This window comes from Spermophilus citellus (genome assembly GCF_964194105.1).
Source record: "Spermophilus citellus genome assembly, chromosome: 3".
NCBI lineage: Eukaryota > Metazoa > Chordata > Mammalia > Rodentia > Sciuridae > Spermophilus > Spermophilus citellus.
In genome coordinates, this window is record NC_138184.1 from 11955814 (window position 1) to 11979779 (window position 23966).

Genomic DNA, 23966 nt, shown 5'->3' on the forward strand with positions numbered 1-23966 from the left:
TCAGTTGGCTGGCTCAGATGTCAGTCCCATGGGCCGGACCCTCCCCCTCCAGGGGCATGGTCGCCTGCTCCTTCCCTTTCCCGGCAGGAGGAGGTGGGGACGGCTGGTGCCCTGTCACCCGGCTCTCTGCGGTTGAGCGCAGTGCATGGTGATCAGAACCCACAGAGCACGGGTGGACACAGCTGGTCTCCTGAGGGTCCTCACCAGGCTGCCCTCAGTGAGCAGGGGTCCTCGCCTTCCCCCGCCCAGGTCACCTTCCGCAACCCCGTTATTGAGAGGATCCCGCGGCTCCGGCGGCAGAAGAAGATATTCTCCAAGCAGCAAGGTGAGGTTGGCCTGGGGCGGGGGGAGCGGCCCGCCAGGTCCCAGGGAGTGACAGCCCTGGTCTTGTCTCAGGAAAGGCCTTCCAGCGTGCCAGGCAGATGAACATCGACGTCGCCACGTGGGTGCGGCTGCTTCGGAGGCTCATTCCCAATGCCGCCGCCACGGGCACCTTCAGTCCCGGGCCTTCTCCAGGGTCCGAGGCCCGAACTACAGGGTAAGGAGGCGCCCCGGGGCTCCCAGCCGCCTCTCACTGCGCAGCCGCAGCCGCTGCCGGGTCCCACACACCCTCCTCCCCTCTAGCAGTGACGTCTCCGTGGAGAAGCTGAACCTCGGAGCTGACTCGGACAGCTCGCCCCAGAAGAGCCTCCCGGGGCCTCTTTCCAGCCCGTCAAGCCTGGTAGGCGTCTGTCCCCTCTCCCACTAGGCCCGAGCTGCGCTGCGCATCCTGGTCCATCATCAGAGACAGCCAGGAATTTCCCTGGGCTGGCACAGCGTGTCTCTAGTAGAACTGGAGCCTGGCTTTCTATCCTTGCATTCAGGGGCTGGGAGTGTAGCTCAGTGGCAGAGCACTTGCAAGGCCTGGGGACCATCCCCAGTCCTAAAAAAAAAGGGAATGGGGAGCCCGGCTGCTTGCATTCCCCCTCATTGCTGCATGTCCTGCGCCGAGTAGCTTCGCCTTCGGGCCCTGCACAGCTCCTATGAATGACAGAGGTCAGGATCTTGCCATTCTCCTGATAGGGGTCACTCACAGAAGAGTGACAGGGGAGCCTGCCAAGGTGACGGCATTGTCCTGGGTCTGGCTCTAGGTCAGAAGTTGGCAGGCACACACAGTGTGCCCAGTGTATGCAGGGCAGGGACGCCAAGCAGCTGGCCGGGTGTGCGCAAGGCGGGTGTGCGCAAAGCCGGGACAGAGGGGTCCAGGTCAGGTGGCGCAGGTCAGGGGCAGGGGCATCCGGCCCCCCACCTGACCTCCTCTCTCCTCCGTAGAGTTCCCCCACCCAGGAAACTGTCAGCACTCCTGAGCTGCCCCCGGAAACCCAGGAGACCCCAGGCCCCGCCCTGTGCAGGTGACGCCTCTCTCCAGTCCCCACTCCCAGCCCTGCCCCCCGTCCCTGTCCCCACCAGTGCCCTCTCTCCACAGCCCTCTGAGGAAGTCACCTCTGACCCTCGAGGACTTCAAGTTCCTGGCAGTACTTGGCCGGGGTCACTTTGGGAAGGTGAGTGCAGGGCAAGGATTTGGGGGCTGGGGGTCCTGTCCGGCTGGGTCCTGGGCTGGCCACTAAGGCTACCTGTGGTTCCAGGTGCTGCTTTCTGAATTCCGGTCCAGCGGGGAGCTGTTTGCCATCAAGGCTTTGAAGAAAGGGGACATTGTGGCCCGAGACGAGGTAGAGAGGTGAGAACCCTGCTGTGACCCTCTGGGGACCTCTGTCTTTTCTTCTGGGAAATGAGAGACAGAGCCATCCTGTTTTTGGAGCCGTAGTGAGAGTGACTCATAACAGCCACTGGAACTTATTACTCTTATATTTAAGATAATAGTGACAATTTAAAGAGCAGTTATTCTCTCAAGTAGTAAATACTGTTATGGTCCCTTTCTGCTGATGGCACACAGAGATTGAGCAATTTGTCAAAGTCACACGGCCAGTAAGCAGCAGGTCCAGCTTTGAACCTAGGGCCTCAGCTCCAAAGCTGGTGCTACTGCACTGCCTCTGCTTTGGGGTCAGGGCCCCAGGTTAAAATCCCAGCTCTGCTGGATGTGCTTGGAGAACCTGAGTTCTCCCTTCAGTACTGCAGTCTCCTGATCTGTCAAAGGGGAATGATAACATTCTTGCAGGGTAAATGAGAGGATTCATCTGAAGTACTCTATAAACAGAGCTTAATCCCTATAAACACTCAACAGAGGCACTGGGATTGTCCCCAGCCTTCCCAATAATAATAATCAGGAACTCAGCTTAGAAAGGTTTAAACAAACAAAAGAATTTATTGAGCTGGACCAGAAAAGTCCTGGGGTGAGTGCCTTCAGGCATGGCTATATCCAGGTGCTCAGATGAGGTTTCTCAGTTCTGTGTTCCTGTGCGGGCTTGGCTTGCAGTCCCCTCCAGAGGGCAAAGATACCTCTGTACTCCAACAGCTTGAGATTCACCCAGCTTTAGCCTTCATTCCTTAATAATTCCAGTGGAAACCCTGGCAATCCAGTGGTGGAAGCAGAGTCCCTGTGGGGGCGCCTCAGCCACTGGGCACAGCCAGAGCCCCCTCCCAAACTAGTCTATCCCTCTCTGTACCCTCTGACCCCACAGGGACCTCAGTCCAAGACCCTTGATTAGGCTTGCCCATCCCTTGAACCAATCCCTGGCCAAAGAGTTGGAGCACCCCAGTAGCCTGGGCCTTGTGCCCAGCCCTGGGGTTCCCCAAAGGAAGGTCATGGGGCAGTTACTGGGAAGACAGATGGGTTCTGGGTGCCTCTTTAGCAGATCAGGTTGTTGAGGTTCAGAGATTGTAAGCAACTTATCCGAAGTGCACAGCTGTATCTGCGGTGGACTGAGGACTCCGGGGAGAGTGGGAGTTGGGGGTTGGGGGTGTCCATGACCTGTGCCCCCCACCCCCTGTCCCTTCCCAGCCTGATGTGTGAGAAGCGGATCTTGGCAGCGGTGACCAGCGCGGGACACCCGTTCCTGGTGAACCTCTTCGGCTGCTTCCAGACGCCGGAGCACGTGTGCTTCGTGATGGAGTACTCCGCGGGCGGCGACCTCATGCTGCACATCCACAGCGACGTGTTCTCCGAGCCCCGAGCCGTGTGAGCCACTGCCCAGGCGCTCAGCCCGGGCGCCACCCTCCACCCCTGGGCCCTGCCTCCCCGGGCCTCCGGGAGCTCTTGGGGGCTGGGGGCCCAAGGGTGGGGTTCCAGGCTCCCAGGACCCGCCCACTCTCTCCGCAGCTTCTACTCGGCCTGCGTGGTTCTGGGGCTGCAGTTCCTCCACGAACACAAGATCGTCTACAGGTGTGTGCTGCGGGGGCGCCTCGGCCCTGGCACAGCCAGAGCCCCCCCAAACAAGCCTGTCCCTCTCTGTACCTCTGACCCCACAGGGACCTCAAGTTGGACAATTTGCTCCTGGATACTGAGGGCTACGTCAAGATCGCAGACTTTGGCCTCTGCAAAGAGGGTGAGGAGCGGAGCCTGGGGTCGGACAGGGAGGGGGCGGCCGGCTGTGTGGACCACGGTGGCGGTACTGGGCCACCCGCTAAGCTCGCCTGGCCCTGCTGCTCCAGGCATGGGCTATGGGGACCGGACCAGCACCTTCTGCGGGACCCCGGAGTTCCTGGCGCCCGAGGTGCTGACAGACACATCCTACACCCGGGCCGTGGACTGGTGGGGGCTGGGCGTGCTGCTCTACGAGATGCTGGTCGGTGAGGTGAGGCCCCAGGGCGCCCCCACCGGGCCTGGAGTGTGCCTGTGCCCAGGGCTGGGACGCAACTCTGCCTCCGCCCCAGCTGGGTGAGGAGGGCAGGTGGCTTTGCCCCTGGACCTCAGTGCCCAATCTGAAATGGGATACTCGCCCCTTTTCAAGCCAGCCTCTGTGGGGACGCACCGCCAAAGCAAGGGTTCGGGTGGAACTGGGTGTGGTATCCCGGAGAGGGGCCTCGTTCACCCCACCCCTGTCCCCAGTCGCCATTCCCAGGGGATGATGAGGAGGAGGTGTTTGACAGCATCGTCAATGATGAGGTCCGCTACCCGCGCTTCCTGTCTGCGGAGGCCATCGGCATCATGCGGAGGGTGAGGACTCCCGGGCAGGGACGTCCCAGACAGGGGCTCTGGGTCAGGGGCTCTGGGTCAGGGCCTCGGCGGGAGACAGACCTGACGCAGCTTTGCACCTGCAGCTGCTGCGGAGGAATCCAGAGCGGAGGTTGGGGTCCAGTGAGCGAGATGCAGAGGACGTGAAGAAGCAGCCATTCTTCAGGGTGAGACCTCAGGAGCCAGTCGCCCTTCCCACCCCAGGGGCCCGTCGCCACGGGCTGTGTCCTACCCTCCCCTCCCACACGGCCCTGTGGAGGCCCAGTCACTCCTTCTGGCCTGGTGGGCCGTGTCCCGGGTGAGCCAGTTCCCCCTGCCCCAGCCTCACCCCTCTTCTTCCACCTTGTGCTGACCCCACAAACCCAGGACCGGCCTCTCTCAGCCACGCCTGCCCCGAGCCTCCCATCCTGACCTCCCTCTCCTGCCTTCCCAGACACTGGGCTGGGAAGCCCTGCTGGCCCGGCGCCTGCCCCCACCCTTCGTGCCCACGCTCTCGGGGCGCACAGATGTCAGCAACTTTGACGAGGAGTTCACCGGCGAGGCCCCCACGCTGAGCCCACCCCGCGACGCGCGGCCCCTCACTGCCACTGAGCAGGCAGCCTTCCAGGACTTCGACTTCGTGGCCGGCGGCTGCTAGCCCATCCCCTCCCCTGCCCCGAGCTCTTAGTTTTTAAAAAGGCCTCCGGGGTCTGCCCCAGCCCTGCATCCTGGCCCTTCTTGTGCGCGGAGAGGGGGTTGGGGGATGGACATGCTTGGAGGTAGGGCCAGGTGATGGGGCAGATCGGTGGGGGTTCATTTGAAGAGGGTCGGGGGAGGGTGGGACTCAGGGCTGTTGTGGTGGGAGGAGTGGTGAGCCGCGATGGGAGGGGGGTCAGGGTCCTGTTGGAGGCTTTGGGAGTTCGAGGCCATGATGGTGCATGGCTTGGGCATAGGTCATGGGGCTGTTTGGGAGGAGCTCAGGATCTAATGAACAGAATCTGTCTTGGCGGCCGCAGTGACAGAAAGTGTCCCTCAAACACTCTTGCTCTAGTCACTGCGGAGCTGGGGCGCATGCTCCTGTGGCTTTGGCTCTGGATTCCCCGCTGGACAACTGAGCGTCGGGTGTTTGCGCCCTCGCGTGGCAAGCCTCGGAACTGCTCCGGTCTCGAGGCGCACACGGATCCTCTGCCGCCCCCACGCGGCCCCAGTGTGTGCTGCAGCCCCGACGGGACAAAACTCTGGTTCCTCAAAGGCGCTGCGCTGAGCACTTTGGGTGGCTTAGCCTTCGGGCGCACTCAGAAGTGGCTGAGACCACTCTGCCGGGAACTGCGCAGAGAGCTGGCCTCCCAGGCGCTCGGGGTTAGGCCCAACTCCGCGGGGCCGCCCTTGGCGCCAGCCCTTGAAGGCAGAAGGCGAAGCACTTGGCGCAGCACGGCCTGGCGCAGCAGGATGTACACCCAGGGGTCCAGGATCTGGTTCCAGGAAGCAAGGCGCACGGCCAGAAATAGTGGCCGCTGCAGCGAGCTGGAGTTCCAGCCCCCGATGGCCAGCACCACCAACACCTGCGGGGAAAGCCGGTGTGAGCCGTGCGACGGGGGTTAGAGAAGGGGCGGGAGGGTGAGGCTGGGGTGGGTGGGGCATGGCTGGAAGGAGGTTGGGGGAGGGGCGGAGTGTCCTGGGGACCTTAAATGGTTATCTATGTGGGAAAGAGCTGTGGAAGGAGGGGTGCAGAAACAAAGGCCTCCAGAAGTGGGGGCGTTGGTCAGAAGGGATACAAGGGCCAAGTCTCCCCAAGCACACAGGAGAAAGGGAAGCCACGAAAGAAGGAGGAGGCGGCTAGGGGAGAGGGGCTTGGGGGCCCGTGTAGGTCGGGGCGGCTCACACAGACCCCTGGAAGGACTAAGAGAACGGGGCTGGGAGAACGGACGCCAACGAGAAGGCAAAGGGTCGCCTTCCTGGCAGGTGGGGTCTTAAAGGGGTGGAGCCTTGGCTGGGTGAGGGTCTCTATAGGGATAGAGAAGAGTGGGTGGGGCCGGGGAAGGCATGTGACTTGAGGGGCTCTTGTGCCCCTCACCAGCAGCGGGCTCCAGCAGATGCACGACACCATCATGATGCCCACGAGCTGGCCCACCATCTCCACGTCGTGGGCGCGGGTTCTGCGTGCTGAGCCTCCGCCCCGGGAACTGCGGAGGGCTGGGGAGGCTGAAGCGATGGATGAGGCAGACGAGGCGGAGGCCGAGCGGAGGCCTCGTGACCCCCAGCGTCTGCGGCTATCTGGGCGGGAGGCCTGGGGAAAACGTCCGGAGTGGCGGCGCCAGCGGGCGCGCAGCAGGGCCAGGCCGCTGAGCGTGTTGCACACTAGCGCAGCGAGTAGTGCAGCCAGGCCGAGGCCTGCGAAGAGGCCGGCAAGCAGCGCCTGGCGCCAGCCACCGGGTGGCCCGAGGCCAATAAAACACCAGGTGCCAGGGTACTGCAGCTCATAGCGACCCACGCGTGCTAGCGGGAGCAGCGCCACCGTCAAGGCCACGGCGGCCAATGCTGCCAGCGCAAAGCGCGCGCGGGCCACCGAGACGCGCGCGGCATGGAGCAGAGGCCAGGTGACACCCACACAGCGCTCCACTGCCATGCCGCAGCCCAGCAGGAGCGGGCACAGGCCGAAGAAGACCATGCAACCACCCAGGAAGTGGCAGGCCCCACCGGCCGGTGCGCGCCCCGCAGCATACAGGCGCAGCACTAGTGCGCCCGGGATCACGTGGCCCGCCAGGTCGATGGCCAGCAGACTAGCGACGAACAACAGGAAGGTGGCAGCCGAGCGGCGGCGCCTCAGACGGCCTGCGGCCTGAGCCAGCAGCGCCAGTGCCAGCACGTTGGACACTGCACCCAGCGTCATGGAGAAGATGGGCAGCGCTGGTGATCCGCCCGTACCACCCAAGGGCGGCACCTCCGACACGTTGGGGATCCCGGGCGCCGAGCACGTGGTAGCCTCGCCGGCCAGGCTCCGGTTAAGGGGCCCGCAAAGACTCATGTCAGGCGCCAGGAGGGCTGGGTAGAGGAGATGAAGGCAAGTGAGGCTGGAGGGACACCGCGGGAGACCGCGGATTGACTGTCCCATCTCACCAGAACCCATCTGACCCCAAGGCCCTTTTGCCTGTGGCAACTCCAGATGACCCTAGCTGTTCTGATGCCCCTGCCCCTCACTAGCCCATCTCTTGCTCCTTCCACTCTGCCGCCTCCTTCCCATATGCCCACCACTCTAAGGCTGCCCTGGACAGCCCCCCGAGGCTCTGCCCCACTTCTGCACCCCAGAGATCCACCTCTGACCCCCATCTCCCATTTTTACAGCACGGCAAACTCCTGGCCCAGGGCCCCATGGGGGACACCTATTTCTGACCCCAAGGACAGGCTGCTCGAAGGTGCCCGCACTGACCTTCACCATGTCACCTTCACTTCAGTCCCATCCTTGATGTCCCCAGCTCCAACTCCACTATCACAGACATCCCCGTCCCATGGACCCATCTCTGACCCCCATGGCACTGTCTCTGTCCCCATAACCCTCCTCCCACAGCCCCGTCTCTTGTCTGTGGACCATCTCTGTGTCTCACAGCCTGATCCCATTTTTTGCTTTGATGGTACTGTATCTTTATAGTCATGTCTTTGACCCCACAGTCCCATCTCTGGCTTCCATGGCACTCTCCCAGAACCTCGTCTCTGGGCCCTGTGGTCATATTTGTGCCCATGGCCACAACTCGGTCCTCCACGGTGGCCTCTGGGCTCCACTGCTCTCACCCCGGCACCATCCCTGACCACCACCTCACCTGGAGGCCCACGATCCCACACTGCCCACGACCCCTCCCTGTCCCAGAGACTTCAGGGAGACCCATATCCTGCCTCCCTCTCCCCCTCCCACTCCACCACACTCTGGTGGTAGGGGGTAAAAGGCCGGATTTCACCCTGGGCCAGAGGGAAAGGTGGATGGACAGAGTAAGAACCAAGGACAGACACACAGGGACTGAGATCCAGGGAACACAGCAGTATCAACCAAAGTAGCCAAGGTCCCATCCTCATCCCCAAACCCAACCCCGAACCCAGCCTTCTTACCCAGCGCTGGGACGCTGGGTCCCCATGGCCCACCGCTCAGGCCCGGCTGCCCACGCCCGCTGCGCCTGGCTCTCTGGGCCGCCGCTCCCTCCCTCCCTCTTCCTGGGGCGGCTCCTCGCCTCCACCCGCAGCCCTGCTGGCCTCCAGGGACCGCTCCACCCCTTGTACGCCTGCTGGGGGCCTGGAGTGGCAGAGACCCCCAGTCTGTCCTCCTGGCAATGGGTGGAGACCACTGGGGGCCCCAGCTCCTCCTCTATGAGGAGGGAGGCTCCTGAGAGTAGGCCTGGTCCCCTGTGACCCCCTCCTCCCAGTGGGGCGGGAGCAGCCCCTTTCCCCCGGGGCTCGGGCCTCTTGCCTGCCTCATTAATAAAGCGGATAAAATCTAAACACTGGAAAATATGAGCGTCGCCCAGGGCAAGCTGGGCGGGCTGCAGGGGTGGTGCTGTCTCCACCAGGTTTGAGGGTTGGGGGGCTGGTCTAACATGTGGTGGGGGGCAGCAACTATTCCCTGACCTGCCAGAACCTTTGTGGGCATCAAGATGGGTGGTTGTGGTCAGTGCCTTGGACGGACTGGCTTGGGTCAGGCCCAGCCTGGTCAGGGGACCCGCCCACTATTTACACAGGGGCTTAAGCCCAGGCCAGGGCTGCGGGGAGTCACACCCTCAGAGACAGGGAGGAGGCTGAGGGCCCAGGGGAGCCAGGAAGCCTGGAGATGAGGCCAGCCTCTGCACCCTGCTTTAGGGTGAGTTGAGCACATGTGGGACCCCCAAGGCACGAAGACGCACCCTGGACAGACTGCGGCCTCACCTCGTGCCCTGAGATGGGCACCTCTGGGGGCCCACCACACAACCTCACCCTGAGACCCAGCCACTGCTGCCTCCTGGCCCCACTTAGAGGCGTCATCCTAGCACCCAGCCCCCTGCAGCACCCTCCTGGAGGACTGAGGGGAAGGGAGGGAGGGGCAGGACCCCGGCCAGAGCTGGAGAGAGGGGAGAGGACTGGAGGGGAGCTGCGTCAGAGGTCCCTGTGGTTATGTATGGGGGCGCTGAGATGCCGCAGGAAAGTCTGACCCCCTGCGACACCAGCCACTTCCCTTGACACCTCAAAACACAGCCCCCCGAAATGACCTTTCTAACATACGTCCTCTGCGAGAGTCCCTGTCACTCCAGGCCATGGGAAGACACTCCCTAGCAATACGAGGACCCACAGGCACATTCCAAGACGCAAGGAGGGGCACCCCTGGAAACGGTGAGGCCACCTCCCAGCTTCTACTCCAACAGCTCGGCCAGACACCCCCACCCATACCGTGCACCTGCAGTCCTGCTCAACATGGTCACCAGCCATCAACACAGACAGAACCCAAGACCAGCCACACCCCTCACCCTGGAGCTGTCCCCTGGCACTGCCACACCAAGAGTCCTCAAATGCCCAGGGACATCTTAAGGCCGTGCCTCTGCCTGGCCCCGTGGCTCCTTCCCCACCCCCTTCGAACCTCCGCTCACCCCCAAACATTCCTGCGGAGACCTCTGGCCCTGCTCCCCTCCTTCCACCCTCTCCCTTCTCTCCAGGTCTGGCCAGGGTCCCGCCCTCCCCTTCCTTGATCCCCTCAATCCTCTGGGATGAAGTGGGTTGTCAAAACAAGCCACGGGTTTATGTCCGTGGGAGGGGTCACGTGCCATGGGCCTGTGGACCCTGCGCGTCCAGGCCCAACACTGGCTTGGGAGATGCGGGCGGGGGCCAGGAGCTGAGCCCCTAGTAGGCCAGGAATCTCCGCACTGCCTGGAAGGCCGGTGGCTGGAGGCCAGGAGCCTCGTCAGGGCAATGGGAGGGGGCGGCGGCCCCGCCAGCTCCTAATTCAATTTGGAGCCCGGGGAAGATAGATTTCAGCTGCTGTGCTCTTCCCTAACAGGCCCACCTCCGCCCTACCCGAGGCCACCAGGTCCAATACCAGATAGATTCTTTATGTTCCAGACGCAAATTCAGATACAAAGTCCCTCCCTCCCGCTCTGGTTTGGGGCCTGGCCATGAGGGTGTGGGGAGGTGGGGGTTCACAGCAGACTCTTCAAATGCGGAGGTAACAGAATCCAGGTTGAGGGGCTCCTCTCAGAGGGGAGGGTATTATTGCATTTGCTGGCAGTGGGGGTGCCCCCCTTCTGCATTCCCTGCAGCAGGAAACTGGAGAGGTCACAGCCCCCAGAGAGACCTGAGGCCCCAGAGACCCTGGGACCAGTCTGGCAGCCATGGTGGGGACTGCTGGGGGCAGGGGCAGCCGCCCAATTGGGCCATCCCTCCCACGCACCTGGCCCGGCTGAGGTAGATGGGGAACCAGACAGGGAGGCTGGGGACCCCAGCCGGGCTGGGAAGCAGGGAGGGTGGTGGTACCGATTGGCTTGGGGCCGGGGCTGGCCCCACCTCTGCTCCGCATTGTCCTCGGGTTGCTGAGCTACTGCCCCAGGCTGGGAACTCGGGCCCAGGCCCTGGTATCCTTCTGGGGATCCCCACCAGGCTGGGCCCAGGTCATCACATGAGGTCCAGTGGAGTCCTAGTAGCGGCCAACCTTAGCGTCCCCAATGGCACCCCACACATCAAAGACGAACTCATCCGGGAAGGCAAAGTCACCAAGCTGTTCATCCAGGGCCTCCGCCAGCTCGTCTGGGTTCCTTTTGTCCTTCCCCAGCTCAACCATGGTGGCAGCTGTGTGGGGGAGGAGATGAGGTGGAGGCACAGATGGTTCAAGAAGCCCCCTCCCCAAGACCCTCCCAGGCTGGGACCCTCCCTACCCAGCAGCTTACCCAGCTCCGTGTCTCTGATTCCCATGTAACTCTCCAGCAAGTCATCCACCTTTTCAATGGCCTTCTCCTCGAAGGCTGAAGGCTGGGGGGGAGCAGGGACAGGGAGGTCATCATAATAGGAACAGAACTGTCACGGTACTTATTTAGTGCCTTTATTAAGTGCCCTTTTCAGGGCTTCACATATCTTTTCATCCATGACATTTGCTATTATGACTCCCATTTCACAGTAGGGAAACCGAGGCCCACTTGTGTGAGTTCAGGGGGGGCAGGAGTGGATGTGAATCCAGGCAGGCTGCCCAGAGTCCCCTCACCAACCACGACATGAAGGGCGAGGGGCTGGAGCTGGGTAGATCACTCACCAGATCCTCCACTGTGGCAGGGCCCCGGGATCGGAGCCGGAGGGTCCCTCGACCGGTGCCCAGCTGTGGGCCGGAGCCGGGGCGGCCCCCCCCTGAACGCTGGCTGATCATGTCTGTGGGAGGCAGGGAAGAGGAGAGGGGGAGGAGGGGAGATGGAATTCCGCAGGCCCTGGCCAGAGACCAGCCTTCTGGCCTCAGCGAACCCCCTCCCCACCTTCTCCAGGCCTGGAGAAAGCGAGAGGAGACCAGAGGGGGCCACTTCTCCTCCCCGAGGAATAGAGAGGGGATGGGAACTGGCCTCTGAGTACTGTCCCCACGGCCTGGGGGTGGGGGCCATAGCTGCCGGCCACAGACCGGCCCCGTCTGCCCAGGGAAAGGCTTCAGAGTCCCCCCCCCCCCCAGGGGCCTGGGGCCCATTCCTGGGAGTTAGTGAAGCCAGATGGAGAAGTGGGGGTGTGGGCACAGGGCAGCCAAGCCTGGCTTCTCAGGGCTGGGGGCGCTTGGCTGGGCTAATGGTTCCTGGAAGCGGGGTGTGGGGGCAACTTCCTCCTACCCCCCCTGGCCCCTGCTCCCAGGCTGGGCGGGGAGCCAGCGCGCCCTCCTGGGGCGGGGCGGAGCTTCCCGTCTTCCCCCGCAGCCAGGCACGGCCGCCATCTGCTGGTGGCTCCAGGCACTGCAGGCGGAGGGGGCCAAGAGCAGGGTCATGGCGGGCGGGGTGCAGGAGGCAGCCCCTCACCAAAGGCCTTGCGAGGCTCCGTGAGCTTCAGGGTGAAGGTGCGGCCTCGGGGGAGCTCCTTGAGTAGCCGGGCCACCTCGTAGTGCCGGCAGCCCAGCAGGCTCTGCCCATTAATGGCCTCGATCATGTCGCCCACACTGATGAGCTGCATGTGGTCGATGACGCTGCCCTCCTTGATGCGCTGGGAAGGAGAGGGGTCATCAGCCCTGGCGGTTCTACCTGGGGCCCATGGCCTGCCCTGGGCCCAGGACTTGGTGCCCCGACCACCCAGGCACCTTGATGAAGGCATAGCCAGCGCCGTTATCTGTGATGGTGAGCCCCAGAGCGTCCTCCGACTTGAACACTTCCACCTCCTTGCGCTGCCCCTTGACGTGAGCAAAGATGAAGTCCTCCAGCCCGATCTGGCCCCCCAGGAGCTTGTCCATGTCCACCTTGTGGGTGTTGAGGGTGCAGAACATCACCTGCAGGGTGGGAGATGCTCGTCCCTGGCTTCCCTCCCGGGCCCCTTTGCTAACATCTGGGGGGGGGGGGAGGGCGGGGATTGGCAAAGGGCTAGGGGTCTCCACCCCAGGGCCTGGGCGCCCTCTGAGCTCTAGGACTTCTGTCCTAACAAAAACTCCCTCCTGCTGCCAGGGACTGGAGCCGGGCACAGGGTGAGACTCAGTGAGTGCCTGGGGAGTGAATGAAGGGGCAGACCCCCTCCTCCCGGCCCAGCCCACCGCTGTCTCCCTGCCTGCCTCTCTTCTGCCCGCACAGCCCCGGGGTCAGGCCTCCAGCCCACACAGTCTCCGGGGGCTTGGAAAGGCCTGACGGGAGTGTGGCTTCCACCAGTGACCCCGGCTCCCCACCATCGAGGGGGACACCACCTCTGCACGCACAGCGGTGGCACCTGAGCCCCGGCTCACCTAGGCCTATGGCCCACCGCTAGGGACCCTGGCGCCCTGCTCGGCCCTCCACAGGTACCTCGGCGGCTGGCAGCCGGAAGGCCTCGGCGATCTTGGCGTACAGCTCTTTGACGTTGGTGAAGCCCTCGATGCGGCCCGTGGGACTGCCGTGGGCCAGCTGGGTGTGGAACACCAGGCGGGGCCGCAGGGCCGGGGGTGGGGGGGGCAAGCCCATCTGGGGCCCCCCTGCCCCACCTCCGCCCAGGGGCCCCGGCTCCCCCACGCCCAGCCCGCCGCGGCCGGGCTCAGCCTCCTCATTTTCCACCAGGGGTGGTGCCTTTTTCCGCCGCCCCAGTCCCAGCGGCATGAGCAGGGAGAAGTGGGGGTACACCCAGGAGATCTGCAGACGGGAGGCAGGGCTCAGGGGCCGGCAGGACTCGGGTGCCCCCCCACCCAGGACTACCACCCGACAAGTGACAATGATGTGCACTTGCCCCTCAGTATCGTGGGGACTGGTTCCAGGACCCCTCGATGACATCGAGCCCCTTGGATGCTCAAGTCCCAGATATAAAATGGAGTTTATTTGCACAGGCCCATCCTTCCATATCTTATTTTAAACTATTTATTTTTATATTTTATGGTGCTGGGGATGGGACACAGGGCCCTGTGCCTGCCAGGTGCCTGCTCTACTGCTGAGCGACACCCCAGCCTCTCCCCGAGACTTTCAATCAACTGTAGATGACTTAAAATACCTTACAAGATACCAATGCTATAAAAATCATTGTTACAGCTGGGTGTGGTGACACAGGCCTGTAATTCCAGCAGCTCAGGAGGCTGAAGCAGAAGGATTGAAAGTTCAAGGCCAGCCTCAGCAATTTAGTGAGGCCCTAAGCAACTTAAGGAGAGGAAATAAAAAAAGGTGAGGCTGTGGCTCAGTGGTCAAGCACTCCTGGGTTCAATCTCTAGTTCCAAAAAAAAGTTGTTACATTATATATACATATGTTTTTGGTACCAGGGATTTGAACTCAGGGGCACTCCACCACTGAGCCAATCCCTAGCCCTATTTTGTATTTTATTTAGACACAGGGTCTCACTGAGTTGCTTAGTGCCTGGCTAAATTGCTGAGGCTGGCCTTGAACTTGAGATCCTCCTGCCTCAGCCTCCAGAGCCACTGGGATGACAGGTGTGTGACACCGCACCTGGCAGTTTGTTGCATTACATTATTTAGGGAATAACTTAGAGTCTGTGTCCAGTTGTTCAGTATAGACGCCAACTTTTTCCCCAGGTATTCCATCCACTATTGGTGGAATTGGTGGACGTAGAACCCATGCATACGGCCGAGCGACTCTTCAGAACACAGATGAGTCTTGGTTGGAATTCTCGACTTGGTGTTGAACTGTACAGAAGTAACCCCAGCTAGTATCTACCACGACTCTGTGCAACTGCCTGCGACCTCAGTCCTCACCCCACACTACAATGCAGAGACCACATCATGTGATAATCACGTCCATTTAACAGATGGAGAGAACGGAGGCTGGAAACGAGGCCTTCCTTCATCTTCCTATCAGTCACAGTCATCAATGAGGTGTGCAAAAAGTTGGGGTCTCCCCCATCAAAGCACACAGGAGATTGGCACTTACTGATCCTCCTGGGACGGGACAGGCACAGGACTGCCTCTGGCCAATGAGTTATAAGAGGAAGCAATATGTGACATTCTGAGCTGGAGCATTTAATTCATGGGGTCATCAGCCTCAGGCAGGGTGATCGGCCACATGTGATATGGTGGCAACTCCGTGAGGCCAGGCTCTGGGAGACTACAATAAATACAACCTCTTGCTGAGCTCCAGTGGATGCACAGCAAGAACAAAACCTAAACCTTGGTTGGTCCAACCACTAATATTTGGGGGATGTTTGTTATGGCAGCAAAACCTGTCCCGATAGACTTATGGTCATGTGATGCATGACATTTCAGTGGACAAAGAAACACATATACAATAGATCACCTAGGGGCATCATAGTCTGTGTAAGTGAAACCAATGTTTGCACAATGACAGAATTGCCTAAAGATGTGTCTCTCAGGAAGTATCCTCACTGTTAAGTGGATATGATTATCTTCTTCTTTATTCTTCCTGTTTCTTTATTTCTCTCTTTCTCCCTCCCTTTAAGGAAACATTTGGAGGGGGTACTTAGAACATTCCACTTATCATTTTAATAAGACCAGGGCAGGAACACCAGGGCAGTTCTACAGGTTGTCTATTGGACAAAAGTACTAAACCAAGATATCAGGCAGGACTGAGTTTCAGTCTGCCTTCTGTCTGCCAAACTACATACCTGGTATGGCGGTGTCTGCCAGGAGAAAGGCGGGTCTTTTTCCCGTTCACATACGGGAGCTACTTAAGCTAGCTGGGGCTCTGACCATACTCCTCAGAAAACACGGTCTAGAGCCAGCCAGTGTGGGAACACCTACTGTCAGTTCTAATATACTAAATGCACAATGACAGACTTGCCTAATGATGAGGGTCTCAGGAAGTATCCTCACTGTTAAGTGGACATGACTATATGCCGGGCATGGACATGTCTGTAATCCCAGTGACACGGGAGACTGAGGCACGAGGATCGGGTCGCAAATTTGAGTCCAAATCTCAGCAACTTAGTGACGCTAAGTGGCCCCTAATAGTGCTAGGAAGACAATAAATCAAGACTAATTCTGAGCACAAGGTCGAGGAGGGCCTCTGAGCAAGTGAAGGTGAACGTGAGGGACAGGAGGAAGCCCCCTGCGAAGATCTGGGGCAAGAATGTTCAGGAACTGGTGCAAAGGCCCAGAGGTGGGGACATGCTTGGCCTGTTTGGGGAATGGGGAGGAGGCCTGTGTGGCTCAGCGTAGGGGAGGGGAGGGCAGAGAGGTGACAGGGCACACAACACACAGGGCCTCTGGATCTCAGGAGATGGGAGGGGTCTGAGCCACAGAGTAAATGGGAGGAGGTGAGAGGAGAAGAGGTGACCCCGAGCAGCCTGGTCATTTGGGGCAGGGCTCAGGTTTCACTTTTTTGTTTGTTTTGTGGTTCTGGGGACTGAACCCAGAGACGCTCTACCACTGAGCTGCATCCCAGCCCTTTCTATTTTAGTTTTAACATTTTTTAAAATTAATTTTTTTATTTATATTTGACAGTGGGATGCATTACAATTCTTATTACGCACACAGAGCACCATTTTTCATTTTTCTGGTTGCATACAAGTATATTCACAGCAATTCGTGTCTTCATACATGGATTCTGGATAGTAATGTCCAACACATTCCACCATCATTTCTAACCCCATATCTAGTTTCTAATTTTTTAAGATTTTTTTAATTGTAGATAAACACGATGCCTTTATTTTATTGACTTATTTTGATGTGGTGCTGAGGATCGAACCGAGTGCCTCACATGTACGAGGCAAGCGCTCTACTGCTGAGCTACAGCCCCAGCCCTTTTAATTTTGATTTTGAGACAGGATCTAGCTAAATTGCCCAGGCTGACCTTGAACTTGCAATCCTCCTGTCTCAGCCTCCCTCGTCACTGGGATTACAGGCCAGTGCCACCGCACCCAGCTAGATTTTACTTTTAAGTCCCATGTCCAAAGTCGCAGAGCCAAGAGGCACCTGCAGTCTGACTCCCAAACCCAAGTTCACAACTATGAATCTGTCCCCCGAGCGGCTCCACCTCCCTGGGCCTCGGCTGCTGATCCTCAAGGGGAACATCCTACCCACCTCATGGGTCGGTGCCCGCCTGCTGCCCTGGGAAGGGCTCTCGGAGCCCGGCTGGTGCCACTCCCTGTCCACCCGTGCTCAGGCGCTCCCCGAGCCCCTGGCCGCACCCTCACTCACCCACACCACAGGCTGCCTCCTGGGGCCTCTGGTCTGCCCTTGCCCCGCAGAGTCTTGTCAGATAGCAGCCAAATGACCTGTGAAACAGATGTCACCTCACACCCACCCTCTGCCACCCTTCCCAGGCTGTCCTCATCCGTGGCCCACAGACCTGTCACCCCCTCCCTCCCTCCAACACAGTCCAGCCTCGGGCCCTCCACTGGCCGCTCCCCCTGCTGTGACTCACTCCCTCTGTCTTTCAGGCGGAATACGCATTTTGTCCACTGACCCTGTCACTGTCTGTCTTCTGGAAGGGCAGGGACGCCAGCAAAATTGTCCACTCTACACTCAGTGCCCAGAGCGGAGTCTGGTTCAGAGCGGGCACTCAGGAAACACCTGTCGGAGGAACGAGTGACCCCAAGCTCCCTGGCTCAACAAGTCCCCGGGCCTGGCTCTGTGGCACTGAAGGGCTGCGGGCTGGAGACCCTGTCCCAAGAGGGTCTTGTCTCCCTCGCAAAGGCACAAGTCCCACGTCTGTGGTCCCCTGGCCCCTTGCTCGCAGTTTGCCTGGCACATCTCCCTCAGCCTCCCTGTGGATCTGTTTGCACTCCCCTGACGACCAGGGGCACACACACCTTCTCAGACACTTACTGGGCCTCCGGACTGGCCTTGGTGAACTGCCTGCTTAAGCCTTGGCCCCCTCCCCTTTAATGCATGGTCTGTTTAAACTGTGTGGCCTAGTTCTGTTCTTATTGATTTGGGGGAACTCTTTTTTTAATATTTATTGTTTAGTTGTAGTTGGACACGACACCTTTATTTCACTTATTTTTATGTGGTGCTGAGGATTGAACCCAGGGCCTCACACGTGCGAGGCGAGCGCTCTACCCCTGAGCCCCAGCCCCAGCCCGGGGGAACTCTTTATATACTCTGGATACCAGTCTTTTATTGCTCCCCTCATTTCTCTACCACAACAGCCATCACAGAGTCCAGCACACAGTAGGCACTCACTAAATATTTGACCAAAAAAAAAAATCTCAATGAATAAAACAGTACTGCGCCCTCATGTTATTTCCGCAAACTTAATGTTGAGAAAGAAAGGAAGGAAAAAGGAAAGGAATGGAGAAAAAAGTAAAAAACCCGCCCTTCACCAGTTGTCATCATCACTGCCCCCGATCCATCTGCTGGAAGGTAGGATGCTGAGAACATGTATCTGGCACCTGGCTTCCCCTCTCACTAGCTGTGTGATTTGGGGCAAGTAGCTTAACCTCTCTGAGCTATAAGGAAACTATGCATGTGCTTGGAACAGTTCTTGGCACATAATAAAGGTCTATAAATATTGATGATTATTAAACAATTTCCATCAATACCGTCCTTCAGTCAGTCACCATGACCCAAATTTCCAATTTCCAGGATCCCCACTTCCCAAGTGTCACACACCCTTCCCAACCTCCTTACTCTTTCTGACCACACCACAGCCCTGGGGTCGGCCAGCCCGGTGTCCTATGCAAGGGGAGCACTGGTGGAGAGGGAAACGGGGCCATTAGAGGCATCCTGGTCTGGATTCAAATCCCACCCCTGCCACTTACCAGCCACGCGGCCTTGGGTAAGTCACTTCACTTCATGGGGCCTCAGTTTCCTCACCTGAAAAACGGGCAGAATTCCTGTCTCTGGGAGTGCTTCTAGGAATCCGCGTGTGTGCCCGCACGTGACCCGCTGGCACTTTGTTCTGCCACTTAGGGAAGCTGGGATCGCTGGCGGAGCCTCCCGCGAGCTGGGCAAACATTCCACCCCGGAGCTAGACCCCAGCCACTGCTGTCCTTCCTACTGTCCAAAGGCTTTCCCTCCTCTGCCCAGGAACACCCCTGTCCTCTGTGTCTGCTGAGGCTTACTCGCAGCACCTCCTCCAGGCAGCCTTCCTGGCTTGCTCTAGCCTGCTGGACCAGCCTCTATGGTCCAGTCGGCTCAGGCCTGACACAACTGCTGTCCTCCAGCATCAGGCTGTTATTTAACTTTGTGTCTCTATTTTAAAATGTAAACCAGATGACATTGCTCCTCTGCCTCAGATCTTACAACAGGATCCCACCTTGCAGGGGGAAAAGAGCACACACAACAAAACCCCCACCCGGATCCACAGACTCCTGCAGAATCACCCCTCTGACTCCATCTTCTGCCCGAGCACACTGTTCCTGGATCCGCGCAGCCCCGAGGCTTCGCCCTGCCTGTGCCTGATCTTTGCCTGATCTCTGCGGGGTTGACTCCTTCTTGTTCAGGTCTCAACTCCAAAAGCCACCTTCTTCACCTGCCACCGCACACGCCTGATCCCAGCAACTCGGGAGGCTGAGGTAGGAGAATCACAAGTTCAAGGCCAACCTTAGCAACTTAATGTAGACTCCATCTCAAAATCAAAAAACAAAAAGGGTGTGCAGGTGTGGCTCAGGGGTAGAGCACCCCTGGGTTCCATCCCACTGCCACCGAAAAAGCCACCTTCTTAGAGCACACCCCCAGCCCATAGCTACTCTCTATGATGCCATTCCTTCATATTTTATTCATAGCACTTAAGCAAGACCTGAAGTGATCTCCTCTATGTTCTTTTTTTTTTTTTAAAGAGAGAGTGAGAGAGGAGAGAGAGAGAGAGAGAGAGAGAGAGAGAGAGAATTTTTAATATTTATTTTATTTTATTTTTTAGTTCTCGGCGGACACAACATCTTTGTTGGTATGTGGTGCTGAGGATCGAACCCGGGCCGCACGCATGCCAGGCGAGCGTGCTACCGCTTGAGCCACATCCCCAGCCTCCTCTATGTTCTTATTAACTTGTCTGTTGCCTGTTCTGCCTCCACTAGAAGGCCCCTCCCCGAAAGCAGGATTTTCATGGTGCTCACCATGGTATCCTTTGGAGCCAACCTCAGTGCCTAACACACAGTAGGTGTTCAATAAATACTTGTAAGGGCTGGGGATCTAGCTCCGAGGTACAGCACTTGCCTAGTATGTGCGAGGTTCTGGCTTCCATCCCAGTACTACCAGAAAAGCCCCCCAAACCTTAGGATGAATGAACGTGTGTCTTATAGCCTCACTTAACTGCCTGGGCCCCACCCTCATGTGCCTGCTGTGAGCCAGGTAGTTCCCACAACACCAATTACCCATGAAGAGGAGCTTTTGGGCATCAAACAGGTTGAGCGAAATTCCAGCACACCCCCACCCTCTCGTCTCTGGGAAGGCCCTGAAACTTAGCAACTAGACCACCCAGAAGCAAAGTGAGGGGAGCAGGAAGTAGGGAAGGGGTTCCCAGGAGCCCATGTGAGCTGGTGGGGGGCACACCACACCCTGGCTCCCCCCTCCAGCAATGTATTGCTTTGGAGAGGAGGAAGGCAGGAGGCCTCTGATTCATTCTTGAAAAACCGGCCCCTGAGTGGTTCCGGGGAAACCGCCCACTGCCCAGTCCTGGCGCAGGCTGCCCAGAGGCCAGGAGGCCTTGCATGCCCGGGACTCCAGCATCTTGGCTCCCTGCCCATTTCCTTGGACGTTGGTCTCTCTCAGGACCCCCAGATACTCAGGCCTTTCCTTTGCAGCCCAGGGGAGAAGGGACACGAGCCAGCTTCTTGTTTGAGAGCTGGTGTCTGGAGAGCTCTGGGAGCTCTGGGTGGGCAGAAAGCATAGACTAGCAGGTGCAGCCCAGATGTGAGTGTGGGGTGGGGCTGAGCTCAGGAGCTGGTCACGAACACCTAAGCCCCGGAGTCACTGGGCATCTGGTCTAGTGGACGAGACTCTAGTTCTGGACCCTAAGGCACGGTTCGGAGACCCAGATCTGCCACTTACTAGCTGTGTGACCTTGGGCACATCACTCCACCTCTCTGGGCATGCTACCGCACCTCTGAAAGAAGGTGAAAGCCCCTCCCATGAGGTGTTTGGATTCAGTGATCCGCATGTAAATGGCTGACAAGGAAGTCTCAGTAACGCTGGCTAGGGTGAGTTTCATCATCATCATCACCATCATCATCCAGACCTCGGTCCTCGCCGCGTCCCCCCAGCTTTGGAACGGTATCCCGGGAAGAGTCAGAAATACCGACCCCCGCCTGTCTACACCAGAACCAGACGATCCAGCTAAGGAAAGAATGGCAAGGGCACGGCGGGAGACCCCAGTCCAGCGGCGGGAGGCGCTTGTCCCCTGCCACCAGCCGGAAGGGAGTTGTCCCGCTGCGAAGGGGTCTGGGGCATCCCCGCGCCCACTGTCGACCTCCAGCTGCGTCCACGCAGCCGGCCCCACCTCGCACGATCTGCTGGATCCTCGCGGGTCCGCGACCCCAGGGTCTGCGCTGCACCCAACCCCCGACGGGGCGGCGGCACCTCGCAGGCGGGGGACACTCACCTGAGCCGCGCCGTCGCCCTGCGCGTGCCTGGCTCGGCCCTCCGCAAACTCTGGCCCGGGCCTCTCCGGCGGCCGCGGCGAGGGGGCGGGGCCGGCGCCCAGAGGCAGCCAATCGGAGGCGCCTCCCTGCGTCCGCGGCCAATCCGCGCTGCCCCGCTTTGGGTGGACCCGACGGAAACATTCCAGGGGGATCCCTCCGCCTCTCCCGGCTCTTCCCGAACCCCCTGCGCGACGGCTTAGTGGACCATCCCGCCCCGCCTAAGCCGCGGCGGGCTGTACTACTGCAGGGCTGCGGAGGGGGGAGCTGCGACTGGGCTCCGGCCAATCGCCGGGGAGAAAGGAGACAAGCGGCCAATAAAAAGCTGGGACCCCTGCACCGCGTGCTGTCGGCGGAGTGTTAGTCTGGGGAGCCCCTGGTGTTAAGGCGCGGGGGACTGGCCGTGGGAGTCAGGTGACCCAGGCCGAGTTTCGGGGAGAGGTCACAAACTCCAGAAAAGCAGACCCTCGAGGAGGCGGGGGAGGTGACAGCCCCCAACCCAGTTTCCCGCCCTGCTTTCTCTGCCCCAGCCCTGCCATCCTGCAAGCGAATGAAAAGATGCATTCATCCCCGGCGGGCGGACGATGGACAGAGAAGAATAGGGAGGGTCCCGAGTGTCCCTGCTTCTTGGGGTGTACAATGGACAAAGGCAGTCATTCATTCATTCATTCGTTCAGTCAGTCGTCAAATATTTAATGTGCCCCCTACTCCGTGCCAGGCCGTGGTCTACCTCCACAGACAGATCAATGAACAGCTGAACGTGCTCCCATTGGAGGGAACAGCCTGAGCAAAAAGGTGCAGGCCAGAGAGAGGACCACACTAGGAAAGGCCAAGAAAGGCAGAATGGAACAGAAGACAAAGCAAGTTTTCTTTTGGTTGGTTGAGCACCTACTATGTGATAGATCGAAGGCGGGAACCAACTAGCCCAGTTTCTGCTCTCAGGAAGTTGACCCCTCCATCTGACCGAATTCCCTGAGGGCCAAAGCTGAGTTTCCCTTGCCAACCACATCACCCACCCCCACCCCCCACGCTTCACCCTCCAGGCTGGCCCAGAACAGGATCTCAACAGCCCCGTGTGGATGGATGAGTCGGGTAGAGTTTATCAGCCCTCAGGTGGGCTCAGATCCAAGAAAGAAAGACACAAACTCACCTGGAGCCGGCTAGGACGCTCAGTTTCCAGGACAGATGAGGTTCCTCCGTTCTGGTTCCAAGGCGGCCACTGGAGCAGCAGTTTGCTGTGTGTTCAGGGAATCGTATTGAATGACAGGGTCTTTGCAGTCACCAGGGGGAATTGCTGGGCATCCCAGCCTCACCAGACCTGGAGAAGGGCGGAGAGAAACAGGGGCATGGGCCTTGGGCTTAGCTGTAGAGCCTCCCGGCTGGCCCCACCCAGCTAGCAAACAAGGATCTGCCATGGCCAGGGCGATGGGCACAGCCACTGTCCCTCCCTTCCTGTTCTGCTGACCTCTGCCACTCCTACTGGGTGAGAGTGGCCTTGGCTGGGCCTGTGCCCCATGCCCTGCTTGAGCCTGGCATCAGAATTGCCCCCCTGCACACCTGGAGAGGGCAGATGTGAGGCCTCAGGGACAACCGAACCCAGGCTGTAGACTCCTGAGCCCCATCCACCTGCCTCCCGTTGACTGATAAGGAAGTGCCCAGAGAAGAGGGTTATGGGATGGCCCGAGGGCAGAGAACAGGGCTGGGCATCTACTCCGGTTTTATAGCTCAGGAGGCTTCCTGAAAACTGAGACTGGGGAGGGGCTCAAACTTGAGTGTCACCTCCATCCCTTTGGAGGAAAAAAAAAATCCCATTCTGAAATGCCCCTGATACATGCAGAGACAAAGGTTGTTTTAGAAAAATCACCATTTGCAGCTTCCACAGAAATCATTGATTCAACGAAAGAGAGAAATCATTGATTCAACGAAAGACACATCAAGGATTAGCTCAGAGATTACATTTTTCAATCAGGACTGGGAAAAGGGAACGTATACAGGTGTTTCTCTGACAAAGTTTCGACTTCCAATGTTTTTTTTTTTTTTTAAAGAGAGAGAAGAGAATTTTATTTTTAATATTTATTTTTTAGTTCTCGGCGGACACAACATCTTTGTTGGTATGTGGTGCTGAGGATGGAACCCGGGCCGCACGCACTCCAGGCGAGCGCGCTACCAGTTGGGCCACATCCCCAGCCCCTGTTTTGGGTTTCTGATGGTGTGAAAGCAATGCACGTTCAGTAGGAGCCACACACAGAACGGAGGAGAAACCTGTCAGTCACTGTTTTAACCAAGCCTTCCAGGCTAATTTAGGTACCTGAGCTAGGTGATCAAAGTGCCAGCCTCACATGCCCCCTGCTGTCACGCACTGAGAACCAAACATTGCCTTTGAAGTACATGGTTCCCCCAGAAGAGTTGACCTTGAATCTCTTTTTAAAAAAATTTTTTAGATGTTGATGGACCTTTATTTTGTTCATTTATTTGTATGTGGTGCTGAGAATCGAACCCAGTGCCTCACACATGCTAGGCAAGCGCTCTACCACTGGCCACCACTCCAGCCCCAACCTTGAATCTTTTTTTTTTTTTTTTAATTTTTTAATCTTTATTTTTTAGTTTTCGGCGGGCACAACATCTTTGTTTGTATGTGGTGCTGAGGATTGAACCCGGGTCGCACGCATGCCAGGCCAGCGCGCTACCACTTGAGCCACATCCCCAGCCCCCAACCTTGAATCTTAATCATGAGGAAACAATCAGATGCATCCAGATCCAGAG

The 23966-nt window shown here is 58.8% G+C and overlaps 3 protein-coding genes across 17 annotated transcripts in view; 1 reads left to right on the forward strand and 2 right to left on the reverse strand.

Moving 5' to 3' along the window:
• The window catches only part of PKN1 (protein kinase N1), a 24549-nt gene extending 19735 nt beyond the window's left edge, over positions 1-4814 (forward strand). The window contains exons 10-22 of one of the 2 annotated variants that reach the window (XM_081284313.1): positions 250-325; positions 397-538; positions 628-721; positions 1312-1391; positions 1466-1541; positions 1626-1717; positions 2939-3115; positions 3257-3319; positions 3406-3482; positions 3589-3731; positions 3986-4093; positions 4198-4278; positions 4545-4814. In XM_081284313.1, coding sequence (XP_081140439.1) covers positions 250-325; positions 397-538; positions 628-721; positions 1312-1391; positions 1466-1541; positions 1626-1717; positions 2939-3115; positions 3257-3319; positions 3406-3482; positions 3589-3731; positions 3986-4093; positions 4198-4278; positions 4545-4748 — 1413 coding nt within the window. In that variant the 3' untranslated portion in view covers positions 4749-4814. Of the gene's footprint in view, positions 1-249; positions 326-396; positions 539-624; positions 722-1311; positions 1392-1465; positions 1542-1625; positions 1718-2938; positions 3116-3256; positions 3320-3405; positions 3483-3588; positions 3732-3985; positions 4094-4197; positions 4279-4544 lie in introns of both variants that reach the window. The other variant, XM_081284312.1, reaches the window with a different exon arrangement.
• PTGER1 (prostaglandin E receptor 1) lies at positions 4643-9537 on the reverse strand. 2 transcript variants are annotated; one of them, XM_081284317.1, is made up of 2 exons: positions 6165-7137; positions 4643-5652 (listed from the first exon to the last, which is right to left on the reverse strand). In XM_081284317.1, the coding sequence occupies exons 1-2, from the start codon at positions 7113-7115 to the stop codon at positions 5386-5388; spliced, it is 1218 nt and encodes a 405-aa protein (XP_081140443.1). In that variant the 5' UTR covers positions 7116-7137; the 3' UTR covers positions 4643-5385. The 2 variants fall into 2 exon arrangements, with proteins under 2 accessions (XP_081140443.1, XP_081140442.1); XM_081284316.1 differs by lacking the exon at positions 4643-5652 and adding an exon at positions 8189-9537 and having other exon boundaries at positions 5697-7132.
• A 618-nt stretch (positions 9538-10155) lies between these two features.
• On the reverse strand, positions 10156-21256 carry GIPC1 (GIPC PDZ domain containing family member 1). Of its 13 annotated transcripts, none has more exons than XM_081284328.1 (10): positions 21167-21256; positions 18926-19140; positions 18390-18444; positions 16825-16901; positions 13039-13359; positions 12351-12536; positions 12076-12256; positions 11340-11452; positions 10981-11062; positions 10156-10882 (listed from the first exon to the last, which is right to left on the reverse strand). In XM_081284328.1, exons 5-10 carry the CDS (start codon positions 13324-13326, stop codon positions 10731-10733), a joined length of 1002 nt encoding a protein of 333 aa, XP_081140454.1. In that variant the 5' UTR covers positions 13327-13359; positions 16825-16901; positions 18390-18444; positions 18926-19140; positions 21167-21256; the 3' UTR covers positions 10156-10730. The 13 variants fall into 13 exon arrangements, with proteins under 13 accessions (XP_081140454.1, XP_081140456.1, XP_081140452.1 ...); XM_081284330.1 differs by lacking the exon at positions 18926-19140 and adding an exon at positions 17093-17199 and having other exon boundaries at positions 21167-21227; XM_081284326.1 differs by lacking the exon at positions 18926-19140 and having other exon boundaries at positions 21167-21238.
• Positions 21257-23966: the final 2710 nt, after the last annotated feature.